Source organism: Stenella coeruleoalba, assembly GCF_951394435.1.
Source record: "Stenella coeruleoalba genome assembly, chromosome: 11".
Taxonomy (NCBI): domain Eukaryota; kingdom Metazoa; phylum Chordata; class Mammalia; order Artiodactyla; family Delphinidae; genus Stenella; species Stenella coeruleoalba.
This window is the reverse complement of record NC_137157.1, coordinates 83,297,936-83,311,217: the sequence shown is the minus strand read 5'-3', so window position 1 is coordinate 83,311,217 and position 13,282 is coordinate 83,297,936. Positions and strand designations below refer to the sequence as shown.

Here is a 13,282-nt window from a genome sequence, read left to right as displayed (position 1 = left end):
CAGATGTTTAGCCTGTTTAATAAAATGTAACTATTTTTAAGAACTTTTAGCAATACTATTGCATATGCTTTACATACTAATTACAATGCTTACTTATAAAACAGTTCGTCTCAGCTAGTTACTAGGTTGCTTTAGAAACTCAAGAAAAATAGATTGGATATTTTTCATAAATATTCTTTAACTTAGATATTGAACTAATTCATGCTTACTTTCACCCCCATAGTTATAATTGAGGTTTCCATGATGATGTCAAGTTATAAGTAGGGATAACTTCTGAACTTTAAAATTTGGTAAGAATGACAGTATCTTGATTTTTTTTTTTTTTTAGTATGTTGATTTTTCTTTCAGTATCTTGATTTTTTAAAAAACACATATGTGAACTTCCTCAAACACCAATTTCTAAAACTGTCAGAATTGAGATTAAAAAAAAAAAAAAAAGAATGGATTTCTTTTCACTATTGCCAGAATTTTTCTGGTTGTTCAAGGCATTGTCAGTAAGAAAACAATCTACTATTGCATGCTAGTCCTAAATATTCCGTAAGAAACTAAAAAACATAAAGGCCAAGAAAAGAATGTTTCTAAAATACAGTGTAACAGGACAAAACAAAGAACTTTGTTTGGTAGGAAGGAGACCAAAGGTGGGATTTTGCACCTTGGGTGAGCAAAGCTTTCGTAAGCAGACAAGATTTCCCCATCTACATATACTTAACATACTCCTACGATGCTGCTTCCTGAAGAAACAGGATGAGACTGTGACCACTGTAGCTGTAGGTGGTCTACTAAAAACACTACATGGAATGATCATTTCTCCACTTCTACAATGGACATTTTCCTTTCAAAAGCACCTCAATTTTTTGGCAAATATTAAGTGGGTATAGTTTTGTGTGTTTCAGTTGTATTTTCGGTGTCCGACTGGTCTGGAGTCTCTGAAGCCTACTGCTTTGCCATGATGAACAAAAGGAGAAGCAGAGAAACAAGGATAACATGTGCACATGTTCTGGTGGATCAAATGCCCTCAAAAACAATCTAATCTATGAAGGGACAGATTGAGGACTCTTTCTAGCCTCAAGCTCTTGATGAATCACTGACCCTCAGCTTCACAGAGGTTTTTATAGAGGCCTAAGTTTAAAGTATGGTAGGCAATAGGATCTGCAGAATGTGACATGCACAAAAGGTAGATAAAAGTGGAAAATAGCCCCATCTCTTGGTTGTTTTGAAACACTAGGACATGCAGAATAATTATTTGGAGCTGGTTAATAGCAACAGGTTTATCCCTATCCCTAGAGATTCTGATTCACTACATCTGGAGTCTGGCCTAAGAATCTACATTTTTAACAGTTAATTCTAAAGCAGGTAGCCCACGGACCAGACACTGTAAACTACTGATACTTCTGTGAAGGGTTACAATGGGAAAAGTGTTAGTAGAACATACCTTCTTTATATACTTACTTCATATTCATTTGAACCAGATGTTATGTAACCCAGTTTCTTGATACTTATTTAAAAACCACCCAATTAAACAACCAACCAACCAACCAACCAAAACCTTTATGGGAAATGATTACACATAAAACTATCAAGATAGAAATACATATTATGGTGGAAGAGACAAGCAAAAATGGCCACTGGAAGAAAAGGAGCCTTCTTGTTTTAACATTTGCTTAAAAAGCTGAAGGTAGAATCCCGAGGGTAAATGTCAGAATGTTAAACAATTTAGAAATATCCATTATTGTAAATTAGATACCAGTAAAAATTATTTATAGTTCTTACTTTCATAATCTGAAATTTAGAATTTCTATACCAACAATAGACTGAAATTCAATTCTGAAGTGTAGAAACCCTGCCCCAGTGATAGTGTCAAGCTTGGGAAAAATGACATTAAGCGTGCTTCAGGCTGCAGGATTTTTAAGTGTTATTAGCTTCAATTACATACAAGAAGGATAACTTTTGACATTACAGTGAAGCTCTCTCATGAGATGCATTATAAAGAGGCCTTCTTGAATGTCCACCTCTAAGATCTAAACCCTTAGTTCTCAGTTCAAAGTCAACTTCAGGAAGTGAGGTTATCTATATTGGAAACAAAATTAAATTATTTTTCATACTTTTGCTCTTTTTATAAGAAGACTAATGATTAAACCGCCATAACAAGAATTGTGAAAAGAAACACAGTATAATAGGTAAAGAACACATTTGCTGTTTTTATTGGTGCCTTGCATGGCAGTAATACTGAAAAAAGAGAATGCAAAAACAAAAAACAAAAACAAAAACAAACAGGTTGGTGGCAACCCACATCTTTTTTTTTAAGAGTACATAAACTCCTGTTTTATTTTTATTGTGGCATGAATGATAACATAAAACCAAAAACATGAAAATATACAACTTATATTACACTATGTGTTATGAACAAAATATAAATCTATAACTCTATGTTATATTTACATAATTATTTATTTTATTAAATTTCAAGTGAGATGGTAGGTTGCACATACTTTGTTTTAAGCTCCAGGCATTTGATTGTCTCTTTTCTACATTTTCCCATTTTTACTCATAAAATCCAAAACATTAGGACTAAGAGCTTTAGAGCCAGTGGAGCTGTATAAATACTGTTTTAATGAACCAGTGACAGAAACACTGGGGAGGACAGGAATCAATCAGTAGAAAACCCAACATCATCTTCAACCTGGGAAATTGATAGTTATAGGAAACTTTAAAATTAAATACTGTAAAAGCCTGTCTAAAAGAAAACTTATGCCCTATAAGACAAAAGAGATCTCTGAACCACTTTAAGTGGGCTTCATATCTTTCCTTGCAGACCCCATAATTTTTATTTTACTATTAACTTGATAGACAAATATTTTATAAACCTGTTTGTAAATATACAGTTGTTTATTACAATTCAAATAATTTACCCATTAGAATGAATGAAAACATAATGATTTTTGATGTTTTAAATGTGATATAAGAAGTTTCTTCTGGGAACAGTAACATCTTCTGGATTAAGAAAATATCTGAAATTGGACCATAAAATATTTAAAGATAATTTTCTTTAAATGAATTAAGGTAAAAAGTCTACTCCAAAATCAAACCTATGAAATAACTTCATCAAAGAAATTCTTTTATATTTGTTCCTTATAAGAGGATTTGGTTTCAATAATGATTATGTTCTTTGGGAGGGATTTTATACATGGTTAACTCTTAAACTGTAGATGCCAAATAAATGTTAAAAATCGACTTAACTAATTTAGGTATAAGTGGACTGAAGAACAGTTTTGTTATTTTATACAATTGTGACTAGACAAATTCTTAGTAACTTATATATGAACTTTAACCTATTTTCTCCAGTGATGCTCTTAGATTCATATTAAAACATGACTGTTTTTAGAAGAACTGATTACAACAGCCATAAAAAACAGAATTCTGGCAAGATTATCCCTCAGTACTAGGGTTAGCGCATGTGCCTGTGGTTTGTGTTTGTGTGTGTGTGTGTGTGTGTGTGTGTGTGTGTGTGAGAGAGAGAGAGAGAGAGAGAGAGAGAGAGAGAGAGAGAGAGAGAGCAAGTAATGTGAAATGTGAACAGGTAGGTAGGAAAGGGGAGAGAAGGGAGACTTTATGTTCATTTGAGTTTGATCTTACTCTCATTTCCTCTCCCTTATCTTTTTTGGTCATCATGGGGCACAGAAAAAGAATACAAGGTTTTAGGATCCTTTACAAAAATGATAAACCAATCAAATGCCAGAAGGCAATGTGCTAACCCAGTAGGCTGCCATTCATAGCACCTGTTATCAAATGACTTCAAAGCACTTTAAACATTAATATGATGTTTTGTTTGTTTTCTTTTGGGGAAAATTAAGGCAAAACAATTGTGACCCCCAGTGAATCAGACATCAGAACAAGAGAACATAATGCAAGGCTATGGACTCGCTTTTGTTTCAATCCATGCACAGTTTTGTCTCTCTGACATAAATCTAACTAAATAAAATTAACTTCTGAATTTCAGCCGTTAAAGGTCACCATTAACAATTTCATTTTCCCCTTCAAATAAAACAAGTAAAAAACAAACAAAAAGACCAAACAGAAGTGTTTTGTCAATTCACTGGTAAGTGTGTTAGAATTTGTGTCAGCCATGAATGCCCTCAGTGGCATCTACCTGGAGCTAAAACAAAGTATTCTTGTAGCCCAAAGTCATGAAATGAAAACAAAGCATCTTTATAACATGGTGGAAAATAAGTGTCCAGCAAACGTGAGAGGTGAACCCACATAAGTCAGAAAGAATTTGTTAACAAAGACAGAACAAATTTTTAAAAATCTGTTTTCACATTGTACATAATAACGATATAAAAACAAGTGTCCATTTTTTTATCCAGAGTGCTTAAAAACAAAACAAACAAAAACAAAAGAGAAATTGGCTGTAGATGACTGTGGCAATTAAATAACTAAAATGAGTGATGAGAGCCTAAGTTAACTGAGATTGAATACGACCCTCCCATTAATTCACTTGTAGGTATTAAACACCGGAACGTGACATTTGTTGGGGCCAAACTTTTAAAAAGGAGAAAACTTATGGAAGGATAAATGAAACTGTGTGAGTGAATGTGTTTGTGTGTGTGTGTGTGTGCATATATATATGTATGTATACATATATATATATACATATTGGAGATGGAAATTTGTTTTAAATATCTAACAACTTATTGGCTGTACTTCCAAATCAGAGGAGAATAAAATAGAAAGGGAGAAATAAATTATGCATAACTTACTAATCTGGGAACAGCTGACCATTATTATTATTATTACTATTATTATTATTATTTTATCATCATCATCATCATTATTACAACACTAGCAAAAAGAGGCAGTTCAAATGAAAATACAGTCATCAAAAACAAACAGAAAAACAAACAAAGCAAAGTCTCTGACATGCAGGATATGATTAGCTCCTCCAAGCAAAACCCCAGAGCAAGTCTTTTGAGAGAGAGAAAAATAAAAAGGATTTTTTTCTTATGTATATGTAAAAATCAAACTTTAGGGTCAGGTTTGGGGAGGGTGGGATAGGAAAATGATGACTGGAGTGAAAACCATAGCACATCCAAGCTACTGGTTGGAGTATTTCCTGTCTGATGGTTCAGCACAAACAACACTAATTCAGTTTAAATGACTTCCCATTTATTTGGACAAGCCCTACGACTGCCTTGGCACTTGGCTGGCAAAGTCTAAGCAGCCCCGTCACCATCGGTTGTTGCTCTATGCACACACTCTGCTGGAATCAGAAATTGGACTTCAGTGGATTCATCTTACAGCAAGAGTAGAGCAGCGGCAAGGGTTGCTGGGCTCAGCCAGGCTCCCTCTTGTTGGGCTGTGACAACTTTTAATCAAGTCCTGCCTTTTACGGCATGAAATGCACATGGCCCACAATTCTGAAATGCAAATGGCCTCCACCTCATTTCATGGAGGGATGAAAAATACCTTATAAAATCATCAGTTCCATTTCCTGATCAGGAAAGGATGGAATGTTGAAGAAATAAGCTAATTCTATATTTCTAGAATATGGGCAAATATATTCAAGGGAAACAATGATTGTTTTGCTTGAAGTTATCAACAGGAAAAACAAACAGAAATCATTAGGTAGGAAATGTTAGTGGAACCATCTGACCAGGGAGAAGGAACATCTGGGAACAGTTTGCTTCCCTGTTATACACTCACCCCTCTATTACACAGGGCCACCTGATCCATCCAATAATAATCATATTAGAAGTTTAAAAATATAATTTCTGAGCCCTATATTGGTTGTCATTTGAAGTGCAAAGTCAAGATCATGGCTGCTTCCAGACCAGTCACTTAGAAGGATGTGGGATTTCATCCCCAGATGTGGGTTTAACTCACAATGGTCCAACATTATTCCAATTAGTACCATAATCACACACATACATACACACAAAAATCCAAGATCAGAAAATATTTTTTTCTCTAAATTTCTTATGTCTCTCTCTCTCTCTTTTCACCTGAGAACAGCACCTACAGTTTCCATTAAAAAAAAAAAGTCAAATCTCACCAGCTGCTGGTATTTCAGGTTTTTCAAGGGATTGTCTAAGATATAACACTGTCCTAATTTAAGAAGGAACAGGAAAAAGGAAAGGGAAAAAAATCAACTGGGTCAATACTTCAGTACAAATTTGGCACTTGCTCAAAGATGTAGTGTGGTGTGCAACAGATAAGAAAGTTCTCTAAAGAAAATGATTGCTTATTTTGTGGTGGATAGCAAGGAAGTTAAAAACAGGCTCTTTTTCCCTCTTCCCCCCCATGCACAGACTCCCATCTTTAAAGTATAGAGATGGAGAAGGTGGAGAGAAGTAAAGAGAAATTCATCTTTCTTTTTTTTTTTTTCTGTCAGGTGCATTACCGAAAACAAAAACAAAAACAAAAACAAAAACAACGAAAGGAAAGAAAGAAAAGGAAAAAAACCCAGAAACCCCAAAAAACAAAACTTATTTCTTTTTAAAAACTGTAGCACAAAACAACAAAACACATTCACAAGCCACTTGTTGGCACTGTGTACCTGAGTGAGAATTTCTAGAACATTGTAGAACAAACAGCCATAAAGTTTATTAAAAAAAAAAGTTGACGGGTAAGACTTCAGTGCTTGGATGTAGCAGCTGAATTACTGGCATTATTTTACCCATAGCTTATTTCAATCTCTTGTTGTTGATATTGTTGTTTGCTTGTTGTATTTTTATTTCCTTTCCAAGCCTTTTGAGGCTGAGGTCTATTAGTCAGCTGATGTCCCAACTATTTAAGACTAACAGTTAAAGTAACAGTCAGTGTATGAGAAAGTTAATGTGCTTGGCCACTGGTAAGGATGAACCAGCTAGGGCTTCTTTAAGTCCTAAGGTCACAACAATCTTTTGACCCTTATCAGTTGGCTTGTCCTGCAATATGGTTTTCACTGTCACTCCCATAATCTACATCTGGATCATCCTCTTCCTCCTCGTACTCATCATAAATTTCTCCGTTGATGTCCTCAGCCTGGATCTCTTCTTTGATATGTGGCTCCTCTCCTTTCACGCCGTAAGTGCTCTGGATAACAGGCATCCCAGGCTCCGGGCTGCTGGACACGCTTGAGTGCTCTGAGGGCAGATGAGGGGAGGGCATTCCAGCCATGGCGATGGCTCCAGGGTACACGACACCAGCAGTGGCGATGGGGATCTGTGCTTGTTGCCTGTTGGAGAGGAATTCCCAAAAAGAGACCGTGGGTGAGTGGACAGTTGGATGCAGGCCTTACTTACTCTATAATTAATTTGCTCAAGTTGTCCAACTCGAAGGTCATGATTTTCACCCTGATGGAAACTGTATCCTACTTTGATCCCAATACCTTACTTCTATGTAGTGCTTTATAGATTACAAGGCATTTACACGTGTTACCCATTTGATTCTTAAAGTGATTGCTACTTTTCTACTTTATGAAAAGAAACTGAGGGACAGAAAGATTAAGCAGAAGAACTCAAGTCCCTGAGCCCGAGTTAATTTTTCCTTCACTACAACATGTCGAAAACAGTTTTTAAAAGAATTAAACCTAAAGATAATTCAATTTTAATGGAAAAACCCTAAATTCTTAGAGCTCTCAAAATAAAACTTTACTGCCCAGAGCTCACCAGAACTGAACAGGGTCCACCTCATCCCTGAAATAGTTTTCAGTGGAGGTAGGAAGTAGGGCTGGCCTCATGGGTGGACCACCTCTGCAGCTGTACAGGACCCGGGGCTTAGACAGATCCTACACTTGGTTTAAAGTTCTGTTGTCACAATCGTGAAATTCTTAAAAAACCTTTCAACAGGGACCCCGCATTTTCATTTTACACTGGGCTCCACAGATATATTCTGTAGCTGGTCCGCGTATGAAGGGATTAATAGATGATGTTCATTTATGCCTTCTTTCATTCATTTGTCTATTTACGATTTCCCCAAGGAGCGCTGGGTCTCGTGCTCAGTGTGGAGAAGAGTACTGCACTGGGATATAAATCACAGACCCTTTGGACAAAGCAAGCAGCTGCTTTCAGGGGAGTGGAGGGGATAGGGCAGATTAGAAAAGTTTTGTGTTTTTTTTGTAAAGTATCCTCTGGCCATTTTCAGAACAGTACTTATTATTCTAAGAGGCTCTCAGGATCTTATTTACTGTTCCATATATGAACAACTTTATTTCTGTGCTTTTTGATAAAATTATGCAGAAACAATGTGGTTGCAGGCCTTTGCTATAGGAAGCAGGGTAAGACATACTGAGAGAAGCATCCTTAATTCAGAAGGAAACTTTCCCATTCACAACTTGTTCTACCCTGAAGAGAATCCCTACTTTATGTGATCTTGTAAGGCCACACGTGTGCCTTGAGAGCCCAGAGGCTCTGCTATATTCAGAAACAAGTCTTTCTTTTGGAATCAGTTTTATGTTGTATTATCTCAGCTAAGTCGTTAGCTGCTGTGGAATTTACACTGTGAGGCCTTGGAATTAATGAAAACCAGCAAGAAAAAGAACCAGGAAGACTTCTATGTTTTTAATAGCAAACTTCAAAATTCTTTACTCTCAGATATTTTATTTTCAAACCAGCTATTGACATAGCTCCCGCATCAGAGTCATTGTTCTAGGAGCCTGGAATGAATTCCCATGAAGTGTTCTTTCTCAGGATTATAAGGGGACGGTTTAGTCTCTGAAAATACACTGTGCTCAGGTGCTTGCTCAAAATGCTGCTTTGCAACTAAACAAATACATCGCACATCCCATTAAGTGTAACGGGAAATGTTCTCTATGGGAAGATGACCACAAGGTCCTTACCCAACGTTGAAGTATTGCCGCATTTCCTGCCGCCTGTTCCGCATGATTGCCTTGTATTCCCCGATGCGCAGCTTTTTGCCATCCACCAGGCAGGTGCGCTTCGGCCTGGGCTTGTATTTGTAGTCAGGGTACTTCTCCAGGTGCTGCTTGCTGAGACGGGCTTGCTCCTCATAATATGGCTGTTTCTCTAGGTTTGTCATAGCTTTCCAGCGAGATCCTATGAGGAAAAAAACGTCACAATTCCCATTTGCACAGCGGCTGAGGATCCTAAAAAGGTATAACTGAGAACACGAAAGTCTAAAGTAAAAATGTTGGCCAAATCCCAGAAATACATAAAAAGGTTATGATTAGTGAGCTCTGACTCAAGAGGTGAGATGCCACAAGAACAGAGGTGTTGGTGGCAGTGTCCTCAAAGACTGTGCACCCAGAGATACAAACACTAAGCAATATTTTTCTTCTGGCTTGAATGAACAATTTAGCCAAACTTGTACCTTATGTACTTAAAAGCTCATAGATGATTTAATGGAAATATCTTTCATTTCTACATTAGACCATGATGTAATTCAACTGTGAACTGAAAAGTTATTCAAAAATGCATTACATATTTTGAATCTGAGGGTAATTATCTAGTTACTGAGTATTGTTATGCAGGGTACATTACTTACTACAAAGGTTTCTAACGTATGGTACGTGTAATTCTCATCCTCCCCCAAATGTTTAAATATGTTTATGTGATCAGTTAAAAATTTACTTCATTAAAATTCTAATTCTAAAAAATACATTAATGAACATGCACTGGGTAACTACTGTGAGCTAGATACCGTACTAAAACCTTTACATAAGTTGTTTCATTTTTACCTTTCACCATAACCTCGTAAGCAGACAACATTTATACCTATTTCTAAAGATTAAAAAATTGAAGTTCAAATAGATGAAGTAACTTACCCAAGGTCACACAACTATTAACTTGTGGATCACTGACTCAGACTTAGTCAGAATTGAAATTGAAATTGTGGTACAACATGTATCCTTACATACCTATACCCATCTACTATATAGGATCTAGCAGAAATCAAAACTCACAATAATAAGTATGTGTTCAGTAACATTTTTCTCTTAATAAATCACTTTCAATAATATATAAAAATGTCACTTCCTGTGATAGAGTATGCATTAGTAATGTTAGCCCAAATTGGTTTTCCCTTTCTTTTCGCTTTTAATTTTGGTTTGGATTCAAGTAGGATTGCAAAAAAACAACTATTGGAAGCTTAATTAAAAACAGTTTATGCTTATTCTCAATATAGATGTGATTTAAAGCTTTGATTCTATCAGTATGGCTATGTGCAGTAGTAACAGAAGTAGTAGTAGTAGTAATGTTTATTTTTTATTAAGAATGTGAGAAAAATCTATTTGCAGATGTTTATCTGCAAGTACTCAGCTCAACTCTACCCAAATGCACAAAGACCAAAATAACTGGAATTAGGAGATGCCTAGCAAATATGTACTGGCACTGCTGCCTTTACCTAAGCAAGATCGTAAACCTTTTGAATGAATTCATTACTTAACCATAACTCCACATCTCAAATGCAAATAGCTCACTAATGAATAGTACTTTCCTACAAATGTACAGAATTCCTCAATATGGGCTGTTATATTTATTAAACGAATGCAGAGAAAGGGACAACATCTCCTCCCTTAGAATTCTTTCCTATTGGAACAGATGTTGCTTGGGTGGGTATATCCACGTAGGTGTTACAAAGATTTATAAACAGATTTTTTCCAATCTAGACAGCCAATATGATTTCATTATATTTACAACAGAAACTCAGGTTACAGTTCAAATAATAACAATTTTTCTACTCCTTTCTCAAACTTGTATTTAAATACAGTGTCCAACATTTAGTTAGCTGGTCAGGCCGTATCATTTGTAGGTACAATCTCAAACTCTTTATTATTCAACATTATTTTCTAGAGGAACTTGAAAATCATTATGTCGTTCTCAGGGTAAATATAAACACAAGTAAACCTATAATACTATTGAACTAGATCAATTCTTCTTGTGGAGTTTCTTATATGTATGTATACCAGAATTTTGACCCTCAGAATAGGAAGTGGAAAAGTGAACTTATCAGAATAACTTACTGAATAATTAAAGAAATCAAACAGTGGATCAAGGATGGTTGACTTGAAATTCACTATGTTTACCACCAAATAAAACAAAGAAACTAGCATTCTCAGAATAGGAATTGCCAAAGCTTCTTCCCTAAGTCTAAATGTTCTATCAGCTCAAAAAAGAATATTTTTTCACTAAAGAAAGGGAATGTTTATGCCTCATAGTAACATGCCTTGGAATGTAAGAGCTATGTTTAGATTTCCTACTATGTGCATGATGCTGTATTCATCACTAGATATGCAGCAGTGAGTTGTTACGGTTCCTATCTTCTTGGAGCTTATATTCCAGCCGAGAAGAAATACATTAAATACGTAATTGCAAAATGTATAATTTTAATTGTGGAAAGTACAGGAAGCTATGAGAACATATGATAAGGAGGTGAGATCAATCTTCTGTAGGTCAGGAAGGCATCGCTGCAAAAATGACTCCTAGAGGGATTGAAAAAACAAGAGCAGCCTATGGAGGAAGAATAGAATGGTCAAGGCTTTGTAGTGGGAAGGGGGAGTAGAGGAACCTAAAGTTGTTCTGGCTAAAATGCAGAGAAAAAAAGGATAGTAAAAGATGTGTAAATTCTCAAATAAGTTGGCCTCTAACTGTGGTATGAACTGGAATCAAAATATTTTGAAACTTGATAATATAATTTCTCTGGAAGTATCACTGAATTCTAAGCTATATTGAAAAATATGGCCATATCACTGTTACATGTCTTTTCAAAATTAAGAATTAAGGGCCAATTTGACCCAGTTAATGCTTAAGCTAACTACTCCATTATACGACCGAGCAGAACAGTGGTTCAGTTTGGTGGCAAAGGCAGCTACCATTTTTTAATAATAGCTTTCGAATGCGGATAACCAAATGACAGTTTGGTTTTGGTTTCAATGGCTTTGCAGGTACACCAACCACTGTTTGTAGCTGCAGTGTAACCCCCTGAAACTCACTAGATGAGGATGGGAGGGCAGAATTTTAGATACCTTCAAAAGAGATGAAAACATCTCCTTGATTTGGGTGTGGCTGGCTGCTCACCCTGGACCATGTACAGGGAGTAAAAGTTCCCTGCTGTTTTCAAAAGATGAGCCTTCAACGATGAAAAGAGAATTAAGTACATTCAGATATTCCTCCTGATGACAAAAAAGAAGATTCAATCTAAAATATTTGATGTTCAAAATGAGAAAAAAAATCTGTCTTGAAAGTACTCTTTTCCTTTCTAAGCCTGGCAACACACTAAAAATGAAGAGTTTGAGCTGGGCAACAGTGTCATCTCCACGGGGTCTGTAATGAGTTTGCACATTTTACTCTAACTACTGTATACCTAATCAGAAAAAGATGTCCCCCGTCCCCTGATCTAGCGCCAAACGGTAAAAGGTGATTCCTTATGTTAACAATTTCAGCAGAATGGCTTATTAAAACCAGATTTTAGGGTATTATAAAATGCTTAGAAGCCCTTTAAAATGTCAACTAGGATCTCCGGAGACTACGTAAAATGTCAACCCAGCTCAAGCGCCTGTTTTAAGCAGAATGAATTAGTGGCATGCTGTCAGAGGCTGTTATCCAAAACAATTAGTAAAAGGGAAAACATCAAGCTTTCTTTGTACTTTTATATGAAATGAGCCATTTAGAATGATCTTGTGGGTATTTGAAGATCACTTATTTATTTGACGCTATGACTAAATATTGAGGCCCAAGACACCTTGGTGGGGTTTTTTTTTTCCTGCTATATCTTTAATTAATATAATTTCATTGAAAAATCTTAAGCTAGGCAGCATTCTCTTTCATGCAGCCTATTATGATATAATCATATAGTCATTCTAATATTCTCTCCTTCAAACCAGAAAGGAATTCTTTTAGCCAGTCATCTCTTTCCCATGAAGGCTTTTGCTCTATTTCCTAAAATATTTCACTGGTATTTCTCTCATACTTAGAGTAAGGTTTTAATCAGTGATTATTATTTTTTTAGTATTCAGACACATAAATGAATGATATAAAGACACGTTAAACAATCTTAGTTTTTAGTGTTTTTTTGACATTTGGGGATTTCTAATTTGATAATAACTGATATATTAAAATATGAAATAAGCTTACATCAAGTATTTTATTCTTTTCTCGAGTTTTTCCAAATGAAACAGATATGGTATTTTTTTAAACGAAAAATTCATATGGAAGGTAGAATGTTTTCAAAAAAAGAAAAATAGATCAGAGATAGTAGAGATGCAAAAAATATGCATTTTCTTTTGATCAGTTTCAGTTTTTTATTATATTTGGATATATATTTATACATAAATATTCATACATATTTA

The 13,282-nt window shown here is 35.5% G+C and overlaps 1 protein-coding gene across 14 annotated transcripts in view; it reads right to left on the bottom strand.

Moving 5' to 3' along the window:
* Positions 1-1,749: 1,749 nt before the first annotated feature.
* SOX5 (SRY-box transcription factor 5) overlaps positions 1,750-13,282 on the bottom strand; it is a 993,819-nt gene continuing 982,286 nt past the window's right edge. For all 14 annotated transcript variants that reach the window (XM_079938029.1, XM_079938030.1, XM_079938035.1 and 11 more), the window contains 2 exons: positions 8,816-9,032; positions 1,750-7,213 (listed from right to left, as the gene is read on the bottom strand). In XM_079938029.1, coding sequence (XP_079794155.1) covers positions 6,910-7,213; positions 8,816-9,032 — 521 coding nt within the window. In that variant the 3' untranslated portion in view covers positions 1,750-6,909. The remainder of the gene's footprint in view (positions 7,214-8,815; positions 9,033-13,282) is intronic.